The sequence below is a fragment of the Bombus pyrosoma genome, linkage group LG16 (genome assembly GCF_014825855.1).
Source record: "Bombus pyrosoma isolate SC7728 linkage group LG16, ASM1482585v1, whole genome shotgun sequence".
Lineage (NCBI taxonomy): Eukaryota > Metazoa > Arthropoda > Insecta > Hymenoptera > Apidae > Bombus > Bombus pyrosoma.
This window is the reverse complement of record NC_057785.1, coordinates 5,270,406-5,289,354: the sequence shown is the minus strand read 5'-3', so window position 1 is coordinate 5,289,354 and position 18,949 is coordinate 5,270,406. Positions and strand designations below refer to the sequence as shown.

Sequence of the window (18,949 nt, the reverse complement as noted above, 5' to 3'; positions counted from 1 at the left end):
CGATTGAGAATCAGAGTTCAGATCAGAAACATGGTGGCTTGCATTTCTTTAACATCAAAGTAGGTGCAGTCGTAAATGAAACTAGAAGTGATCATAGAATTCTTGTCAGGAATGAGCAAAAATTCAATAGTTAACCTAAATCTAATGCCTTTTGCATGTTAAAAGAAATTTAAGTAGGTCGTACATAATTCGCGGTAAGTTTTAACAAATTTCAAGGTTGGAGTTGTTCAATGAAATATGTTCACTTTAACATGTTGACTGTCATATGATTTTTGTATATTTTGCCACGGAAGTCGCACTCAAGATCGGAGTATATTACACGTTCAATTTTTGAAAAATATTATATTGTATTTGCCCATTTTTTTCTGACGATGTTATCTAAGTCACTCACATTGTTGAAAATTTATTAGGTCATGAAATTTATTTTATTTTAATCATTCTAAAAAATTTACTAATATGGGTCATCGATGACCATCGTGGCAGTCAACGTGTTAAGTTAGTGGTGTATTTGATAAATTTCAATAAGCAATATTTTTTTATGCTAAATATAATTATATATCTCTGGTGGGCGAGTAAAACAATGTAAGCCAAATTTTGGTGAAAACAGAAGAAATACACTAATTCATATATCTTGTACGGCTATTTTTTACTTATGCAAAAGTTTCTCTTGCTCAACTTATTTTTTAATTCCAATTATTTTTATAAAACGTCTTAATCGCTATAGATACTGCTTGATTGAATAAATATAGGTTATACTTAAAAATTTGATTAAAATAATATGTTATTATTTAAAACAAAAAAAAAAAGAATTTCTAAATTGAGTATGATGTATATTTTGTAAGATCAGTGGGACAAGATATATGTCATCACAGTCATGTTCAAAATCAAACATTTGATTTTACAATGTACTTTAGATATTATAAGTACTTGTTCACATGCATATATCTTATTTTATATAATTTATTGTACTAAAGTGCTTTTGTATTGTTTTATTACATTATTATATTATATGAAGCTTTTTGTTGCATAATATTGTATAATATTATATAATATATAACTTGCTAATATATATATATGGTTCTGCAACACATAAAGATAAATATGGTAATATGTAATATATAGTACATGGAAGTCCTTGTAACCCTATAAGGGAAACAATAAAAAAACCTATTTATTATAAGTGCTTTTCTGCAAAACCAATAATTCCAATTTATATTCTTTTGCCCATTTACTAAAAATATATCAACATGGATATTATATCCAATTAAAAGAATAAATCATTCACTTTGCAGCTAAAAGATGGTAAAACTATATGCGCTGTCTGTTTTGTATAAAAATCCTACATCAGCAACAATGTTAAAAGCTGCTTATGATGTAGAGTCATTTTCATTTTTTCAAAGAGGAAGCATCAAAGAGTTTATGACATTTATAAGTAAAACTATCGTGGAACGTACTCAGAGTTGCTCTAGACAGAGCGTGAAGGAAGGAGGTAACACTTGCAAAAGCTTATGGAGATTCTTAGTAATTTTCAATTGTTAAATTGTAATGCTTTGCAGATTACATGTGTCACGTGTTTGTACGAGCAGATAATCTTGCTGCAGTACTTATATCGGACCATGAATATCCTAGAAGAGTAGCACATACACTAATTACAAAAGTTATGGACGATTTTGTAGCAAAATATCCACAATCTATGTGGGATACGTTGAGTGAAGCTATGACTGACTTTGCACAGGTTAACATATATTTAGCAAAATATCAAAACCCAAATGAAGCAGATGCTCTTACTAAAATGCAAAACGATTTAGACGAGACAAAGATTATTTTAGTAAGTATAGATCTTGAAAATAACAGCAAAGAAATATCTTCTGGATTATGTTAATAATATCTATTTTATTCGTTTTTGTAGCACAATACATTAGAGGCTGTTCTTAAAAGGGGTGAGAATTTGGATGAATTGGTTTCCAAGTCACAAGGTCTTAGCGCTCAGTCGAAAGCGTTTTACAAAACTGCACGTAAAACTAATTCGTGTTGTAGTTTAACTCCTTAAAACTCTTTGTTGTGAAAATCATGCTGACTATGTTTCATTGTAATTTTATAATATCAATACAGAGTGTAAAGAAATTAGTATTACATACAGATATCATTAAAATGGATAATTTGTAAATTCTACATGTAGATGGCATCATGTGGCAAAATTCGATATTTTGTGTACAGACTGTTTGTATATAAGGTGTATTAATGCACTTAAATGGTGTATCAAGCTACTGCCGGATTCACTCAACTGATTTTAATACTTTTTATTCGCTCTTAATTATTTTTTTCCTCTTTCTTTTTGTAAAAACCAACTTGGTCTTAGAAGAATCGTACTGTAGTTTCGTGTATAGGAATACATTCCGACTTTTATTTATATGTTGACAAAATATACAAAAACGATTATAAAAATAAAGTGAATATTTCTCTACTAAAGATAAGTACATGATGTAAGTACAACTTTTAAATTTATTTATGTGCCGAGATGGATTATTACAAAATGAAGCTTTGTAAACAGTTACCTTAGTGTTTATTTATAACGTAACATAGCATAATAGTAAATGAAAAATATTTTTGCTATTAAAGCTTTGTTTTTTTCCTTTTTATCCCTTATTGCCTTATATGTTCTTGTTAATGACTTGTAAAATTAAATCGTTTTGTACTACTGTAAAATGAAACAATAAGTTGTAATATTGCGAATATGAAATGACTTGACGAAGCGATAAAAAGTGAAGTACTATTTCATGCATTACTCGATAATTTCCATATATGAGTTGTACCAACTTCACGGATAATTAAAATTCTAATTTGTTTCTCATGTTATATGTACTTATAAATGAATATACTACGCAGGTATATATAGCTAAAGTGTATTTAATGTAATGCGTGTACAAGTGTAAACAATTATATATATATATCTATGTAATTTTGAAAATATATTTATATTTTTAACACGTTTGCTTTTTTGTGGCAGAATCGAAATAATTTGAATTATTTCATTTTATTATTTAGAGATCGTGAAACGAGACTGTAGAATTATGTTTAATTTTACTATATTATAACAATAACTTTTTACTACGAGAACAATTTATTTTGATCTAAATCATTACAAATTAGTTTTAACGTAGCTATTAACAAGGTAATTTAAATAGATCGCAATTTATAAAGTCGCGGGGTGTGCGACGGCACAGACTGAATATAAAATTTTTGTCCTTTACAGTCCATGGAATTTTATCAACTTTTGGATTACAGTTAGGTGCATACATTTCGGAATCGACCTGAAACATTACAATAAATTTTTATAATGTATATACGATTTAATAATTTAATGTAACTAAAGTTACATACTTATACTTACTTCACTAAGTAGCTTGTTTATAGCATTTTCTGCATCATCTGAAAGATACAATTCTGGAGCAATTTCTGATATTGTCACTTTCTCCAACCAAGAGTATATATAATTCTTAGTATGATACATTTGTAATGACTCGATTAATTCAGTAGTATCAACAAATACCCAATCATTAAATTTTTCTTGTTTAATTTCTGCTTCTAAATTTAAGCTTTCTATGTCGCTAATTATATCTATGTTATTGTTCTCTTTGTTCCAATCATAGATTAATATCTCTGAGTGAGAAGATAGCCAAGACAAGCATTTTTCTTTAGTCGCGATGCTCAGATCTGACAAAAATTTGTTTGTAAAGACCTTTGAATTTATTTCATCTATGTTACCTCGTTTTTTAATTCTTTCCTGTAATATATGCAATCAATAGAGTAATATTAATCTTAACTGATATAATTTTGTTGGAAATGAAACAAAACTTACTAGAACAGTTTCTGGGGTTGCATCCAAGTATATGATTAAATGCGGTCTCAGCAAAAGATTGAATGTGTTTGTTCTCATCATCTCAAATTCATTCACAGCTCGTTTGCTAAGATACCCAGAATTATACATAGCATGCATATAACCAGCTTCTGTAAAGATGGAACGATTAAGAACCACTCCCTGTCCAGTTGCCAAAACATGAAGTAGCGCATTCATATACTGTTCGATTCTCATCATAAATATTCCGTATTGGATACTGGCTGTTCCCCTGTGATCAGGATTTCTTAGGAAATCTCTCAGATCACGCATATGCCACTCATCTTTCAGTTTTGGATTTAGACTGCGTACGTCAAATCCATAATAATTTATATACATTTCATCAAATACTGGTGGTGGCATATATAATAAACCAAATTCTTTTGCTATTTGTTCGCAAAGTTTAGTTTTTCCTACTGCAGGAGGGCCATCTACTACTATTACTTTGCTATTTTCATCAAATCTGAGAGTTGTTGGATCAAAAATCATATTTATTTCATTGCATTGTTTTTTCCAATAAGGAAATGGAGCTGGTTTAGGTGTATGGGGTTTACTTATCAATGTTTTCATAAATGCCACTTGTGTCACACTATTAAAATTCTTTGATGCCTATAAAAAGTAATTATATGAATAAGTTTGGTAATGGAAAGCATTCAGGATAAAGAAGAACATTTTATAAAACTATTTAGTTATACATTATACATACAAATAGATAAACGATTTTGACAATATACAATTACTTTGATTATTAAATATCAAACATATTTAATGACACTGCGCATACAATTTTCGTTATATGTTAAACACATTTATTATAGTAATTCAGAAAGCACTAACCTTACATAATCGAGTTAAATATCCGATGGAATTGCCTTTAGTGAAGGTAATACAGAGTATCGATGTCATTGTACTGAATTAAATATTATCTCAGTCAAATTTTAATACAATTAATGACATATAACGTAACAAAGCCTCTTCACATTATTAATTTCTTACCCCCTATGATAGTAAAGTATTATCAGAAAGTAGTTCTTTAACTTTGCTCAGTGGTACTCAATTCGTACATACTGTTATTATTATTGCAAAGTTATAGCTTTTTAATTGAAAAATGTGATGAAAACTATGGAATTATGCTAAAGAGCAGGTAAAAATTATATGTTATACTTTAATAATTGAGACAATTGAAATCATAAAATAATTAAATATAATTCCAAATGAAATATTCTAGATTAAACGTCAAGTGTTGTAAGTTAATGGCTTTATAGAATTATTATTTCGACAAATTAACTAAAAATAATATTAAAATAACATCTTAAAGCATTCAGAAAAAGAGTACAAGTCAAAAAACAAAAAAGAAAATGTAAAGGAGATACAAAAACTTCGAATTTACCTCCTTGATTAAGTTGTTGGAGTTCTTGACAAGTGGCGCTAATATCGCAGCTACGCGACCTCGCAAACAAATAGAATGGTTTGCGAAGAAACTGAAGCGTCGAACCTTTTAATCACTAATTAATTAAGCCGGCAATAACCGCCATAAACATCCTTGCCCTCGAGTGATAACCATTTAAATCGATCCTCTTCTTTTAAAGAATCAAAATCTAGTGATAAAGTTGTTTCGTGGAAGAGAAGTGACACATCTCTTGGGGATAAAAGATGTGAACTCGACGTGAAAATAGAGGTGTGATTTGCATGGCGGAGGGGAGAGTGAAAACGACGAAGAAAGAGATAAGTTTCCTGATTTTAGATCGGCGATCGGTCGAACGAAGTGTGGCAGACGCTTGCGTCTCATGACAAGGAGAGGAGCTCCGAGTGTACCGTGCTGCGTCATCGTAGAATGGGTGAGTGCCACGGTACGAGCTCAAAAGACACACTTATATAAATAATAATCTATTTGCAGCAACACACACAGGGCGTGTCTTCGACAGAAATGCAGCGATTCTTGATTTCGTTTCTTGTTCTTTTATGGGGCTTTGGTTCGATCGTGGTATACATATAGTAGCTACAAAAATTGACACATGCTCTTATTTCCCAATGAAGCGTTTTTATTATCAAGTTCCACATTTCATTTTTAAAGTATCAAATTTTTGTAGCAAACTTGTAAACTTTTTGTAAACTTGGACCTAATTAATTAGTATGTAAATACTATAATGAATACAATGGTGTGCCAATACTTTTTATAGCAACTGTGTATGAGAAATAACAAGATGATAGACACATTTTTCGAATCTGGCGTGGTGGAGGAACGCGCGATGATTTTTGATATTCTCAACTAGTGCACCCGTAAAATTATATTACACGATGCACACGGTACACACCGGGATTGTCGTCGCATGCCTATAATTTCGTACTCTCTCCCCACTCTGATTCGCCTCTATTATTTTCTATTTTCCCCCATTCTGTGCGTTTCGTGCTTTCCTTCTGCATAGAAGCTTTGAGTTGCGTCCCGTGTTCTTTCAGTACTCGAAAAAAGTTTCATTTCTTTAATGTTACTGTGATATTACCGGTGAACGATCGTACACTCGTGCAATAATCACGCTCGAAAATGATAGTTCAGATTTGGTAATGTTCGGTGGCCTTGTAAGTAAAATTTTTATTTCTACGGTAGGAGACGTTTCTTTGTTTTGAGAGTTTCTCGAGTGATTTCAGCGAGATACATTTATTAGTGGATTGATTTATCGGTGAAAACTTGCTCCGACCTTTGGACTAGTATTAATAGAGTTCGATAGTAGCGGGGATTAGTGTCGTTCTTCTTTATGGCGGGTTAATTCAAAAGTTGAAAGTTGATGAATTTTCATGAACAAATAAATTTCATAAAAATGATTGATTATTAAAAAATATTTCATATTTACATGTATTCGTTTTATTTGTTTAAAGACACACAAGGAGGAATGTCCCGCAACACTGGACCTGGTTTGTATGAATTCCTTATGGAAGCAGAACTCCAGCAATATTATCCTGGGATCCGAGGTTGGTATTTCTAATTGGAGTTATTAAGCACATCAAAGAATCCGAATTAGTAATTTGTTATATATTTATACAGGGGACTTAAAGGTACAGACAACTGCTCAATTGAAATATGTAACGGAGGAGGACTTGAATGCCATTGGAATGAGCAAACCAGAAATGCGTCGTTTAAAAAAGTATTTTCAGAAACACTTTCCACAAAACTATCTATCCAAATTCAAAAAAATGTTGTTACCAAAACGGGAAGAACCAACCACAGGTGCTTTAACTATGTTACCAGAAGAAAGGCAAGATAAACCACCGATTCGTGTTCCTAATAAGTACATGATACCAGCGGATGCGATCATCGTGAACAAAGAACTAGGGACTGGCGAGTTTGGAGTTGTTCAACAAGGCGTTTGGACGAACGACGGAGAAAGAATACAAGTAGCGATTAAGTGTTTGTCACGGGAAAGAATGCAAAACAATCCGATTGAATTCTTGAAAGAAGCAGTCATAATGTATGCGATAGATCACGAGCATATCGTAAGATTGTATGGCGTAGTTTTGGATACAAATTCTTTGATGCTCGTCACGGAGTTAGCACCTCTAAGATCGTTACTAGAATGTCTAAAAGAACCTAGTTTACGTACCAGCTTCCCTGTTCTTTCGCTATGCGACTTTGCTGTGCAAATCGCAGATGGAATGCAATATTTAGAAGCTAAACGACTCATACACAGGGACCTTGCTGCCAGAAATATTCTAGTGTTCTCTAAGAACAAGGTCAAAATATCTGATTTCGGTTTGTCCCGAGCTTTAGGAGTTGGGAAAGACTATTATCAAACGAATTTCAATGTAAATTTGAAATTGCCAATAGCATGGTGTGCTCCAGAATGTATATCGTATTTAAAGTTCACTTCAGCGAGTGATGTATGGGCCTATGGAGTGACTTTATGGGAGATGTTCAGCTATGGTTTTCAACCATGGGCTGCGTTGACGGGTCATCAAATTTTAGAAGCGATAGATGATCCTAATTTTCAAAGATTAGAACAACCAGAGTGTTGTCCGAAAGAGTATTTTTCACTCATGCAACAGTGTTGGCAACATGAGCCATCCAAACGACCAAAATTCTCTGAGTTGATTAATCTTTTGCCTGACTTGAAACCGGAACAGGTTCAAGCTGTTCAAGACAGTACAGAAACCAGTCAACTTGTTTACAGGCAAGGAGATGTTATTACTGTTCTTGACAAAGGAAGTAGTAACACCTTGTGGAAAGGTGTTTTGAATAATGGAAAAACTGGCTTTTTCAATCCTGCTCACACAATAGCATATCTTGGATCTAATTTACCAAGTAACAAGCCAGGTGAATTCACACGTGGTGATGGAAAGAACGCCTTTTCTTCTCAGAGACGAAAGATCCGAACGGACATGATTTCCTCTCCGCAAGGTGATTTGAAACATACTGGCCATGTTGGACTGGATGGAGCTTATTTTGGTGATATTGGCTTCCTTGGTGGCAAATATCCACACTTACCACGACAAGTAGTGACACCATACAAACCGCAAGAAGATGTAACGGATAATTCTAGTCAAACTTTGAACCAGGATACGAGAAGCACGGAGACGAACAGAGAATTATTGAGGGATTATAGAAATGCACAACAGGATGTTTCAAATAAACATGGTACGTATATTTCTTTTACAATATTCCTTTATTAATATTTAAGTTCGTTAATGCAATTTTTAATATTATCGAACGTATTCCCATTATTAGAAAGTTTGTGGTCAGACGTAAATTCCGAAATATGTCATGCTGCTAATTCAAGTAAACAGTCTGTTCCATTAAATGTGGCTGGCAATAACGATACTCTTGGAGCGGATCATGAGTATCACGAGATCAGTGATGAAGAAAATCAAGACAGCCCTTTGAGATTCGATAAAACGTTGAATTTTGATTTCGGCCCAAGTTTGTTGGCCGAAATGGACCAAATGTTTAGATCACTAGGTAAATTTAGTAAGTTTGTATATCAAAGAATATAACACAGAACATTTTTTAGTAAATCAACTAATTTCATTTTTAGGATCTTCTCCTCCTCCACCACCTCCAGTTCATCCTTTATCAACCGAACATGAATCGAGCAACGTTCGAAACGAACTGAGGGAAATACAGGCGAAACAGAGCAATAAGAAGAAACAGGCCACCGTGAGTCCAATAAATGTACAGTAACATTTTATCTCTTATTTATCATTATGCTTTTATGTATTATTAGTTGATCGTTTATTTTTTATCTATTATTTGCTGCTGTGTATCGTTAGTATCTTTTTATATGTTATATGTATTATGTGCATGTCGAAGCATAGGACCCAAAATTTGTAGCATTCAAAAACAGAGTTAGCGAATACAAAAGAAAAAAAATAAAAAGACACATGCAGTAAATTTTTGTATGATAAAAATTAACGTGAAATGGAAAGAAAAGCAGAAATTTGTATATTATCCATTTACCAGAGATGGTAAACGTCTACTTCTTATATATTTAGGTGAAGCCTATCTCAGCTGCCGATCAGAAAACTCTCTACTCAGCCATTGCTATGGCACAGGAATTGACAGCACGTTCCATGACAGACCTTGAACATCCACCGGAGTCTCCCCGAACACCTGCCAGTCCTTCAAGACGCAGAAAGTTCTCTTTTAAGTTGCCACATCAACACAGTCCCAAACCAGACAGACGACACTTTTCAGAAGAAGCTGCCAGTATACCTGACATACAGGTATATTAAACATATTTTCGTTTGATCACCGATAACTTCTAAAAGGTACACAATTAACATAATCAGAACACGATTCTAATATTGCACTTGGAAAAAAAATACTAATTCAATTTTATTTTTTACTGAAACTAACAAGCAGCCATACAAGAACAAATTAATCTTACAGACATCAATTATTCATTCCAACACGAACATAAATGATAATTCATACATTTTAAAGTACAAAACTTCTTTATTCGACGAGAGGGTTCTTTGTGACATATTTTCGATCCATTTTTGTTGAAACTGTTATGGAACAGAGTTAATTCCTGATGCCACACGAAAGAGTAGGTATATCGTAATCGTATCTGTTCTTCATATTCTGACCTGAGTTATTTGATTGTATGTACATTAAGTTGATAAAATGCTTGTTAATTTACAAGAAAGACTAATCTCGACTTTCCTCTAATCCTTTCCTGTCTATTTATTTTTTGTTTGTTTTTGAATTTTTCAATTATTTATTACTGGTTATTTCTTATTTTTTCGTTCTATTGTCATTGCATCGCCATATTTAAATATTTATTTACTTTTTCTATCAACTACATGCAATCATCGGAAACTTGAACTTTTGGTACAATACTTACTTTGCCTGTTTTAATCGTGGCATTCCCGCATGATTATATTTCGTCACCGCTTATTATTTATTATTTTCTCAAATGAATCGCATGATTGTTTGGGAACTATCAATGTCTACATAAAGTGGTTGTGTTCAAGTTTGCAATCACTTTCATCCACTGTATCTAGCATAGAATCACTTGGTGCACCATCGACCTTGAAATTACCATTATGGGACAAAGCATCCGCTGAATTTTGCTTCGCAAAATCTAGGGAACTCTTAACTAAACCAACTGCGTGGACTTCCTATATGGACATAGAATTTGACGCACATATTCTTGACAATGCAGCTACGAAACAGAATTTGGTGAAATCGACGGAATTTCTGGAGAATGGTAACAAGAAAGGCAATTTCGATAGCGTGACGGACATGAATGGGAAATTAAACGCTCTCCAACAAAGTAGAAAGGTACCCTCTCTTAGCATAGAAAATTCGAACTTTGATTTTCCTCGAGAGCAAAAAAGAGTGTCCACTAGCTACGTGGATCGTTATTTCGAACAGCCAAAGTATTTCGACGACGACAGTACTCTCACATGTCCTAGTGAGAAAGTATTATATTTTGGCGAGGATAAATATGATAAGATAAATAATTTGGAACAGCCAAACAAATCAGTGTGCTATTCGAACATTCAGGAACAAGGTCCCATGGCTGTGAATAAACATAATCAGCAAGTGGCAGGCAAATTTTCTAATTGCGATCAGCCATTGAAAGATAATGTGACAAGTTTTGAAGCACAATGCGAAGAAAGTACCAGCTTCGACTTGATGAAGGAGAAATCCTCGAATTTCGTCGATTTTGGACGTAGCAAGCCTATTAAGTTTGATTCACCTAGGGATAAGATGGCTATTATGGATTTGGGTACAAGGCCGAAAATTTCTAGTTCTTTCAGTGATTCTTCCAAGATGAACATACCCGAATTTCCTAAGAAGATTGACATATCAAAGTCAAGAGGTGGAAAAGTGCCATTCGTACCTAGAAACCCAAGTCAAGAAGGCAAAAGCATCATTTATGGATCTACAGATAGTATAAAGACTAATTTGAAAGTGGGAGGTGGATCAGAAAGTCCGAGAGCAAATGCAGAAGCTATGAGAATTAATATCCAAAGTTTCCGCAAGATAGAACAGAATCAAAATGGTCACGATGCTTTTCCTTTTGTAATATCCAACAATCCATTGTTTATTGCAGAGTCTGAGAAAAAAGAATCCCCCGTTTACAGCAGCTCAGAGAGCCTGCGTGTCAATTTCCAACGACTTAGAAGGAAATCAGACGCGGAGGCGAATAATCAAGTGGAACTGAGCAGTAAACTTTTGGCAGAGAAGTATCAAAAAGAAGTGTCAGGTTTGGAGAGCGTGAAAAATTATCTAGATTCGAAGAAAGGTCAGGGATTGAACCTGGGTCTAGGTAAATTGACTCAAAACATGATTCAATTAGGCAAGAACATTGCGCAAAATTCCAGAAATATAGAAAGTACTACGTCAAAGTCGTTAGTCACCAGTGTAAGGAATTTTGATATATCTGGCAAAACTCAGACGCCTTTGAGAAGCTTAAATATTCCTATACAAAAGCCTAAACACTTGGATTTGAATATTCCTCTTCAGTGTCAATCACAGATTAGCATGAAACTGAATCTGACTTCGCAGAAAACAAATCCTCCTCCATCTAGTCCCAATTTGCATCAGCATATTCTGGAGCCACCGAAACTCTATCAGAATGACAATACGAGAAAGGAATTACCCAAGACTGATACACTTTTGGAAAAGATGTCTACAGTTACTAACATATATAGGCACAGAACGTCTTCACTGTCTGAGAACAGGAAGCCACCTATTAAAAATATAAGGAGATCTTTTCATCCTACCAATGATTCTAGCGAGGACTCAGATTCTATTTCTCACTCAGAAACAGATATACGGAGCCGTTTGCGCTATAAGCGCCGCCATAAGAAGCTTCCGCATAACCTGCGATTGAATTTTAAGAATAAAAGCCATTTTTTGCATCCAGAAACTGCCAGGGGATTCTCATCGATAGAACTTTGCGGAAAATCACCGCCTCCATCGACGAGCTTTTTGAATTCACTATCACCACCTTTTTCTTCAAGAAATAACCTGCTTTCTTGGCCAGAAAGTGCTCCCAGTTCTAGTCTGACATTCACCAGCAACTCTGATCTGGATTCTGATACTAGCTCAGAGTATCCGGAGTTCACGAACGACCTACTGACTTTTCCGCCATCCCCTGCCCCATAAACATCTAAGATCCTGATCTATAATGCTTTCCACTTGATCTTGGAACTTGATATCCATAATATGTCATCATTGATATGCCAAGTGCATGTTCTTGGCAGAAATGTATGGGATGGTACCAGAGTTGGGCAGAACTATCTTTGTTTCCTTTTAGATTAACCTTCATTGAATGTTCATGTTATCTGATTAACTGACTGATGTACAGGGTGAATCCTCTTGTCAGTTTACTTAAAAGTAGCGTAACAATAATACTGTTAGATTGTCAATACTGCTTTTGAGTTAACTAGTGAGATGATCACACTACAGTAGTAATTGCTGATGTTATAAAAACTTTAAAAGATTTCAGTCTTAAAGGAATCCCCCATGCGAGTGTCTTTTCTAATATAAAATAGCTTTCATAAGGAGTTCTCTATATACATATGATCCCAAATAATGAAGATATAATCCTTTGTAAGTGGTACATTAATGAAATGGTTGCTGTTTTTTTATTCAGGACGTTTGTTATAGCTATCAATGGAATGAACATTGTTCGATGATAATGAATGGCGAAAATATTGAACGAAATAACATTCTAGGATCTTAGAGATCACGTGGATCACGTTGATTGGAAAACAGTACCCAACTCTGGACAATATACAGTGTACTTAAACGAAGGACTGTCCTGAGGCAGTTCGTGTCACATACGCTTAGCATGCTTGCATGTTACATAGTAATTAACTGAATAATAATATCTAGTCGATAATACGTTTGGATGCATTTACACGTTTATACTATTTGTACTTGGAGGGAAACTGGAATGGAAATATGTTAATCATGGAATCACACAAACAAGTCTTCAACTCCGATATTCTGCCCACACAAGGAAACATACTGCATTTGTTTCGTTTAGAGTAGCATCTACAGTCGGCCTATATCAAATGTATTTTATCCTAGTTCTTTCTTTGGCATATTGATTTGCACCGTAAGTGTGTGTTCTTTATTGTTCCCACATGCTTGCGAGTTCCTTTCATTTAGAGAGGATCCAGGTTCATGTACACGCTCTACGAGGACATTTTTTCACGTTTCAACTCATAGTCACTCTCTTTCTGTATTTGTCTCTTTCTCTGTCAGTCTCTTTCCCTTTATTTGTTATTTTCGTTCTTTAATTTTTGTTCTTCTTTCCCGAATCTATCCCTTCCCACGACTTGTTTAGGCTACATTGTCGGACGAGGCCAAGGAAGTGTACAACAGCCTTGTGGAGACGCCCAGCATAGAGACCTCTCCGGACACGAACCCTCTGCGCATGTTGCGCTCTGGATTGCCCGTTGTTAGGCCTAGGATTCGTGGGAACAAGCACGCCACGCTAGGCTATCCGGTGTCCCATCAGGATGACTTGGCTACCGACCATTTCCACTTCGACGCCTATCACAGCGGCTCCAAAACACTGCCAAAAATCAGGGCACCGCCACCACCACACGCGCCGCCGCCCCTACCTCAATCGCGCCATTTAGAAAGACATCACTCAGCCCAGGAAATAGAGAACAACCAAAACCAGAGCAACGTGGACGAGAATCCTATACCGTTACCACCTAGAGATAGGTCCAAGACGCTGCAACCAAAATCTAGTTTACCTAGGCATCAGAGGAAACATCCTCTAATTATACCAGGTGGTGGTGTAACCAGAACTTTGGCCAAGATGGCAGTCTCCACGCCGCCCATCGAGGACCAGGTGGATGGAAGTTTGCAGAGTACGAGTTCTTCCATAGCCAGCAGCTCATTACAAGAGGGTTATTCGTCAGAGAATTCAGCTAATAGGTTAGGATCCCGTTTCCTATATTTTAGATAAAATTATATTAAGGCTATTTAAATAGATAAAAGCATTTAAGATTCCAGTACTACTTAGATCTCTACTTTCAGTCCAGAAGAATTCGAACAACGTATAGATTCCGAATTAGCTGCATTGGATTCGTTGCCAGCAGATGAAAATAGATTACACCGTTTCAGTGTTATCTCTGAGGATTTGCTCGAGTTCTCCGATAACCTGATCGATTGTGATACCCCAGACTATCGACAGAACATGCAGGAAAACAGCGACATACAATCGACTGACTCTTCCACTGAACGACTCCAGAGAAAGGTTAGCATCGAATCAAAAACTTCAGTCAGAAGTTCTACTTCGAAGTACGTTCAAGAAAACGAGACAGGTGAAGCAAGTAGAAATTCCACTCCATCAGATTTAAACAAATCCGAAGATTCAATGGTCTCTGGGAAAGGTGACCTCCTCACCTCTAACAAACTCCAAACATCCAAAAGGACGCCATTAGTTCAGAGGCCCTCAAATTATATGATGCAGTTCGATTATGGGGAATATTCAGAGAATAATTCACAATCACGGTGTAATATGGGCAAACTACAATCAGAGATGTCAAAAGAACCTTCTATTACTGATTCGAATGATAGTTTTCATTCTGTGGGTCTAACAGGCACTTACAATAGGTTATCTAACGAGAAGCTGCCAGGACACACGAGTGATCTGTCGCGACAGTCCGATCATGTTTCATGCGAAGATCTATTGGAGTTCGCCTGTGACGGCCCAAACGCGAGGAGAACTCGTGGACCTCGAAATGGAGAACAGTCTGACGAGGTTAGGATCATGATGAAGGTGCTGCATGAACAGTCTACTCCAGAATCATGCATAGCCGCGTTAAACGTTACTGATTGGGATGTGCTAGCAGCAATTAAACTGGAACGTCTTCAGGGGTTGCTGAAAAAGGAGAACAACTTTGTTGGGCTGGAGGATTGCAAGGTTATGTTAAATCAATGTGGTGGTGATGTCGTGAAGGCAGCCGCGTTATTGAGAAGCACCGATGACACTGCTGCGGTTTAATCGATATTTTTCTGATAATTGGAAGGTTTATTTGAGATTAATGATAATCTGACATGTAAGCGTTTTTGTGGAACACGCTTGATGGGGTTAGGTTAGGATAGCATTTTCAAAGTTAAAATGTTTTTCCGTTTTATACCCGCACGAATTCATGCGACGTTTATTTATTATTTTAGAGTTAGTTAGAGTGAGATTATAGTGTTCGAATATATCGTGGTGTGTTGCCTGGGACAAGATAGGCATTTTGATAGAGCTTTTGCAGAGGAATGACATACAATTGTCCACCAGAAATGAAGTCAGCTAGTTATTTTTACCTTCATGCGTATTAGAAAGAATGTTCAAAATAAAGCAAATTGTAATTATTTTTTCTGGTAACTTAATATCATACAGGGTGAGTTGTTATAGGTTAGGATATTAAATCTAGAGAACTGTCCATTTGAATACTTATTAAAATTTTACGCGAAATAATTATATTTGCTTTGGACATTATAGTATCTTCCAAATTAAGTATTTTCTTTCTGGTGGGTCAACCTGTACGGAGTAATAGCTTTTTTTATTTAATTCGTTAGCGAGAGAGAGATAAATAGCGTTTCTTCCTCTTCTTCGTCTAATATGAACGTAATGTGATAATTTGCACAATAAACGTATCGCTCTGATCAGGTTTTTGTGATCGGACAAATCGTACGTAAAAGAAACATAACTGAATACGTGCATATGCAATTTTGCATCTTCAGTTAGGCAAATATTAAGAGAAAGTATTACGAAACCTATGACTAAGCAGTAAATTAATCCTTATACCGCGTGTTGCGCCGATCAAAAATTCTATAAATTATCTTATCTTTTCTGTTATTTAAAAAGATTACGCATAAAGAATCGCATATTTTATACAGAATAATCATTTGATATCATTAAATGTCCTCTTGCGAAACCTAACCTACAAATCAAACAATTCATTAACATTTTTCATTACTTTTCAATCTTCAAAGCATAAGAAGGTATAAAAAGAGGAAAAAGATGTTTTACTGCTAGAAACGATATTCGATTCCAAAGATAATATTTGCACGGTATTATTATTTGGGTATCATGCGCACCGTAGATTAGTGTTCGATCGTATTCATCGTACATCGAGTTTCTGTAACCGAGTCAACCCGAATGAAGAGAGACACCCATGTTTTTATGATGGTGATTAGCAAACTATTTTATTCTGTATTAAGCGCGAGTTTGTATCCGATAAGTGGTAGATATTAAAACACGTCGTGTGTGCGTAATTAACGCTGAAAATCAGCACAAATGGGAGAGAGAATGAGAGTGAAAGAGACATGAGAGAGAACTGCTTGTTATGATATTTTTATTATGGTTCAATGTCCAAAATCCTGGATCGAGAATTTTCTTTGCAGAACATTTTGTAGCTCGTACAGGGGAGGGGGGAATTTTTATACTTTGACCCGGTAGTAGGGTACGATAAGCACCAAATATTATGTACGGAATCTTTGTGTTCAGTAAGATTGATTTTTATATTTTGCTAAGCAAAGCTTTCGCGTTAACCTTGTTAAGTTATAAGAGATATGTAATTCGATTCGACTGGGGGAAGGGGGGCATAAAAGAGGAAATTGTTAATAAGCGTGCATAAAAAACGAATAAAATTCATGACACGTTTGATTAACAATCTCAACGGCGGAGATTTTTCTATTACTGTTTTGGACTCACTAAGTGTCTCAGGTAAAACAAATTTCGTTTTTCTCTTGTGTAGTATCTCCAAGATCGTACAAATCGTAGTTCCAATTTCTATAATGGTCTCTAGCTAAACTTTGGATTGCACGATCTTCGAGATACAGGGTATGTTTGAAAATGTTCAGCAATTTGATAAGTCGAACAACATATCCGGAATAGAACTTGTCTGAATTAGAGCAAAATTGCATACTGTTTGATTGACAGATATTTTTCCATCTTTTTTGTACGAGAGCCTTTTCTACAGACACTTCCTTTAGTCAATCTTGCTATAATTGAAACGAGTTCGAGGAACAAATTTGCTCATTGTAATTTCGCGTAGCTGACTAGTACCACACGCGTCTGTAATGTTTTATTACGAGAAGGATGTTAAACAAAAAGAAAAAAAAATGAAGGGACAATGTTAGAATTGGTTACGAGCGATTGGAAATCCTTGCCGACCGTGCTTTGGTATCCCTCAACGAAGCCAAATAGGAGCTTACGGAAATCGCCTAAGTAATGTTAATTAGCCTCTTTTTGTATTAATATTGAACAATAAGGTTTTCGGTTCCTGAATAAAAATACACGTATCGTGTATTTTTTTATGCTGAATCCGTATTATATCCATCGTGTGTTGGCTTCAAGACATGAATTATGTGTTAGAGGACTGAGAAAATCAAAGTATCAGGGCATTAAGATTGCAAAGCTATTAGAAAATAAAGCTACACTGTTCAAGATGATCAGAAAATTCTTAGACTACAGATCAGTATAAACTATTAAAACCTACAATAGTGTATTACCTTAAATAAGTTAGTTGACTTGTGTAGTATTGGAAGTTGATTAATAAGTGATCTTCCATTTATATTATTTAATTAAACTCCCTAAATAAAAATAAATAGCAGTCAAGACAGAAATTCCTCTGATTATCTTGAATAAGGTAATCAAGAAACAAGAGGTAGGAAGGTCCCTTCGTTTCTTGAGCTTCACGTGATGGAGGCGAAGACCTAGAAACAGATAAAGTTCAGTATAAAAAAATCAGTTATTTTTGCGCAGGAACTACAATATGGGGATAACTATTGGATTGGCAACTAAATGATTGCGGATTTTGTCATTACCACCTAATAACAAAATCCGCAATCACTTAGTTGCCAACCCAATAGAATCAATTAATAAAAGGTAATGCATCTGTATCAGTTTTATCTGAGCCAGCGTACTTACTCGATTCTCAGTGTGAGAGATTCGCGTGGTACTTTAACGCGTTGACTGACACGGGGATCATCAGTAACACACGTTACTAAATTTTTTAGAGCGATTAAGATAAAATAAATTTTATGGATCGACACACTTCTAACATTGTGAATGATTCAAATAACATTGTCAGAAGAAAAGTGCACAAATGCAATATAATATTTTGCACAAATTCAATGTTATGGTGTAGTATGTTGCAATTTACTATTATTCTCAGGACAGAATATAGGAAATTCACGTAGCAGTCAACGTATTAAGGATCCCCGACAGCAGAGCTTTTGTAGGATCTTCTCGAATTAGGTGCACGAACGTTTTACGTAAGATCGTTTGCAGCCGATAAGATCTCTACGCGCTAACGAGCACGTTTCCTTTGTGCGGATGAATCCGACGACCTCGGGGATAGTAATCAAAAAATAAAGCTCGCCAAATCTCACGAGGGGAGAATCGACGCCTCTTACGGCAATAGGAGTAAGTTGATCCTAATAATCCGTTTTTTTATACACGATCTTACTACGATAAGGTAACATACGTTTGTACGTCTCTGTATGGATTATTATCGCGCGGAAACACGAGGATGTTTTATATCGACTGTATTTGCGATAATATATACACATTCATAAATGAAAAG

At 35.2% G+C, this 18,949-nt stretch overlaps 3 protein-coding genes across 15 annotated transcripts; 2 read left to right on the top strand and 1 right to left on the bottom strand.

The window, feature by feature from the left end:
• Nucleotides 1-37: 37 nt before the first annotated feature.
• On the top strand, nucleotides 38-2,618 carry LOC122576446 (synaptobrevin homolog YKT6). 5 transcript variants are annotated; one of them, XM_043746765.1, is made up of 4 exons: nucleotides 38-194; nucleotides 1,293-1,489; nucleotides 1,557-1,828; nucleotides 1,910-2,618. In XM_043746765.1, the coding sequence occupies exons 2-4, from the start codon at nucleotides 1,300-1,302 to the stop codon at nucleotides 2,048-2,050; spliced, it is 603 nt and encodes a 200-aa protein (XP_043602700.1). In that variant the 5' UTR covers nucleotides 38-194; nucleotides 1,293-1,299; the 3' UTR covers nucleotides 2,051-2,618. The 5 variants fall into 5 exon arrangements, with proteins under 5 accessions (XP_043602700.1, XP_043602704.1, XP_043602702.1 ...); XM_043746769.1 differs by having other exon boundaries at nucleotides 39-59; XM_043746767.1 differs by lacking the exon at nucleotides 38-194 and adding an exon at nucleotides 233-495.
• A 484-nt stretch (nucleotides 2,619-3,102) lies between these two features.
• LOC122576442 (NADH dehydrogenase [ubiquinone] 1 alpha subcomplex subunit 10, mitochondrial) lies at nucleotides 3,103-5,434 on the bottom strand. Of its 2 annotated transcripts, XM_043746760.1 has the most exons (5): nucleotides 5,286-5,434; nucleotides 4,733-4,894; nucleotides 3,860-4,504; nucleotides 3,392-3,784; nucleotides 3,103-3,311 (listed from the first exon to the last, which is right to left on the bottom strand). In XM_043746760.1, exons 2-5 carry the CDS (start codon nucleotides 4,799-4,801, stop codon nucleotides 3,165-3,167), a joined length of 1,254 nt encoding a protein of 417 aa, XP_043602695.1. In that variant the 5' UTR covers nucleotides 4,802-4,894; nucleotides 5,286-5,434; the 3' UTR covers nucleotides 3,103-3,164. The 2 variants fall into 2 exon arrangements, with proteins under 2 accessions (XP_043602695.1, XP_043602694.1); XM_043746759.1 differs by lacking the exon at nucleotides 5,286-5,434 and having other exon boundaries at nucleotides 4,733-4,958.
• A 4-nt stretch (nucleotides 5,435-5,438) lies between these two features.
• On the top strand, nucleotides 5,439-18,948 carry LOC122576438 (activated Cdc42 kinase-like). 8 transcript variants are annotated; one of them, XM_043746746.1, is made up of 9 exons: nucleotides 5,439-5,573; nucleotides 5,640-5,733; nucleotides 5,793-5,879; nucleotides 6,770-6,862; nucleotides 6,936-8,522; nucleotides 8,613-8,843; nucleotides 8,920-9,056; nucleotides 9,377-9,607; nucleotides 10,347-13,689. In XM_043746746.1, exons 2-9 carry the CDS (start codon nucleotides 5,730-5,732, stop codon nucleotides 12,504-12,506), a joined length of 4,530 nt encoding a protein of 1,509 aa, XP_043602681.1. In that variant the 5' UTR covers nucleotides 5,439-5,573; nucleotides 5,640-5,729; the 3' UTR covers nucleotides 12,507-13,689. The 8 variants fall into 8 exon arrangements, with proteins under 8 accessions (XP_043602681.1, XP_043602685.1, XP_043602683.1 ...); XM_043746753.1 differs by lacking the exons at nucleotides 5,439-5,573; nucleotides 10,347-13,689 and adding exons at nucleotides 13,696-14,297; nucleotides 14,400-18,948 and having other exon boundaries at nucleotides 5,593-5,733; nucleotides 8,920-9,041; XM_043746752.1 differs by lacking the exons at nucleotides 5,439-5,573; nucleotides 10,347-13,689 and adding exons at nucleotides 13,696-14,297; nucleotides 14,400-18,948 and having other exon boundaries at nucleotides 5,593-5,733.
• Nucleotide 18,949: the final 1 nt, after the last annotated feature.

What these genes read in the sequence shown, in the direction of transcription:
- LOC122576446 (XM_043746765.1), top strand. Translation starts at nt 1,300, where the DNA reads ATGGTAAAACTATATGCGCTGTCTGTTTTGTATAAAAATCCTACATCA. An exon ending in ACAGAGCGTGAAGGAAGGAG is followed by an intron (nt 1,490 to 1,556) that starts GTAACACTTGCA and finishes AATGCTTTGCAG; the next exon opens with ATTACATGTGTCACGTGTTT. An exon ending in ACGAGACAAAGATTATTTTA is followed by an intron (nt 1,829 to 1,909) that starts GTAAGTATAGAT and finishes TCGTTTTTGTAG; the next exon opens with CACAATACATTAGAGGCTGT.
- LOC122576442 (XM_043746760.1), bottom strand. Translation starts at nt 4,801, where the DNA reads ATGACATCGATACTCTGTATTACCTTCACTAAAGGCAATTCCATCGGA. An exon ending in ATTTAACTCGATTATGTAAG is followed by an intron (nt 4,505 to 4,732) that starts GTTAGTGCTTTC and finishes TACTTTTTATAG; the next exon opens with GCATCAAAGAATTTTAATAG. An exon ending in TAAACAAGCTACTTAGTGAA is followed by an intron (nt 3,312 to 3,391) that starts GTAAGTATAAGT and finishes GTAATGTTTCAG; the next exon opens with GTCGATTCCGAAATGTATGC.
- LOC122576438 (XM_043746746.1), top strand. An exon ending in CCAAATGTTTAGATCACTAG is followed by an intron (nt 8,844 to 8,919) that starts GTAAATTTAGTA and finishes TTTCATTTTTAG; the next exon opens with GATCTTCTCCTCCTCCACCA. An exon ending in CCACCGTGAGTCCAATAAAT is followed by an intron (nt 9,057 to 9,376) that starts GTACAGTAACAT and finishes TTATATATTTAG; the next exon opens with GTGAAGCCTATCTCAGCTGC.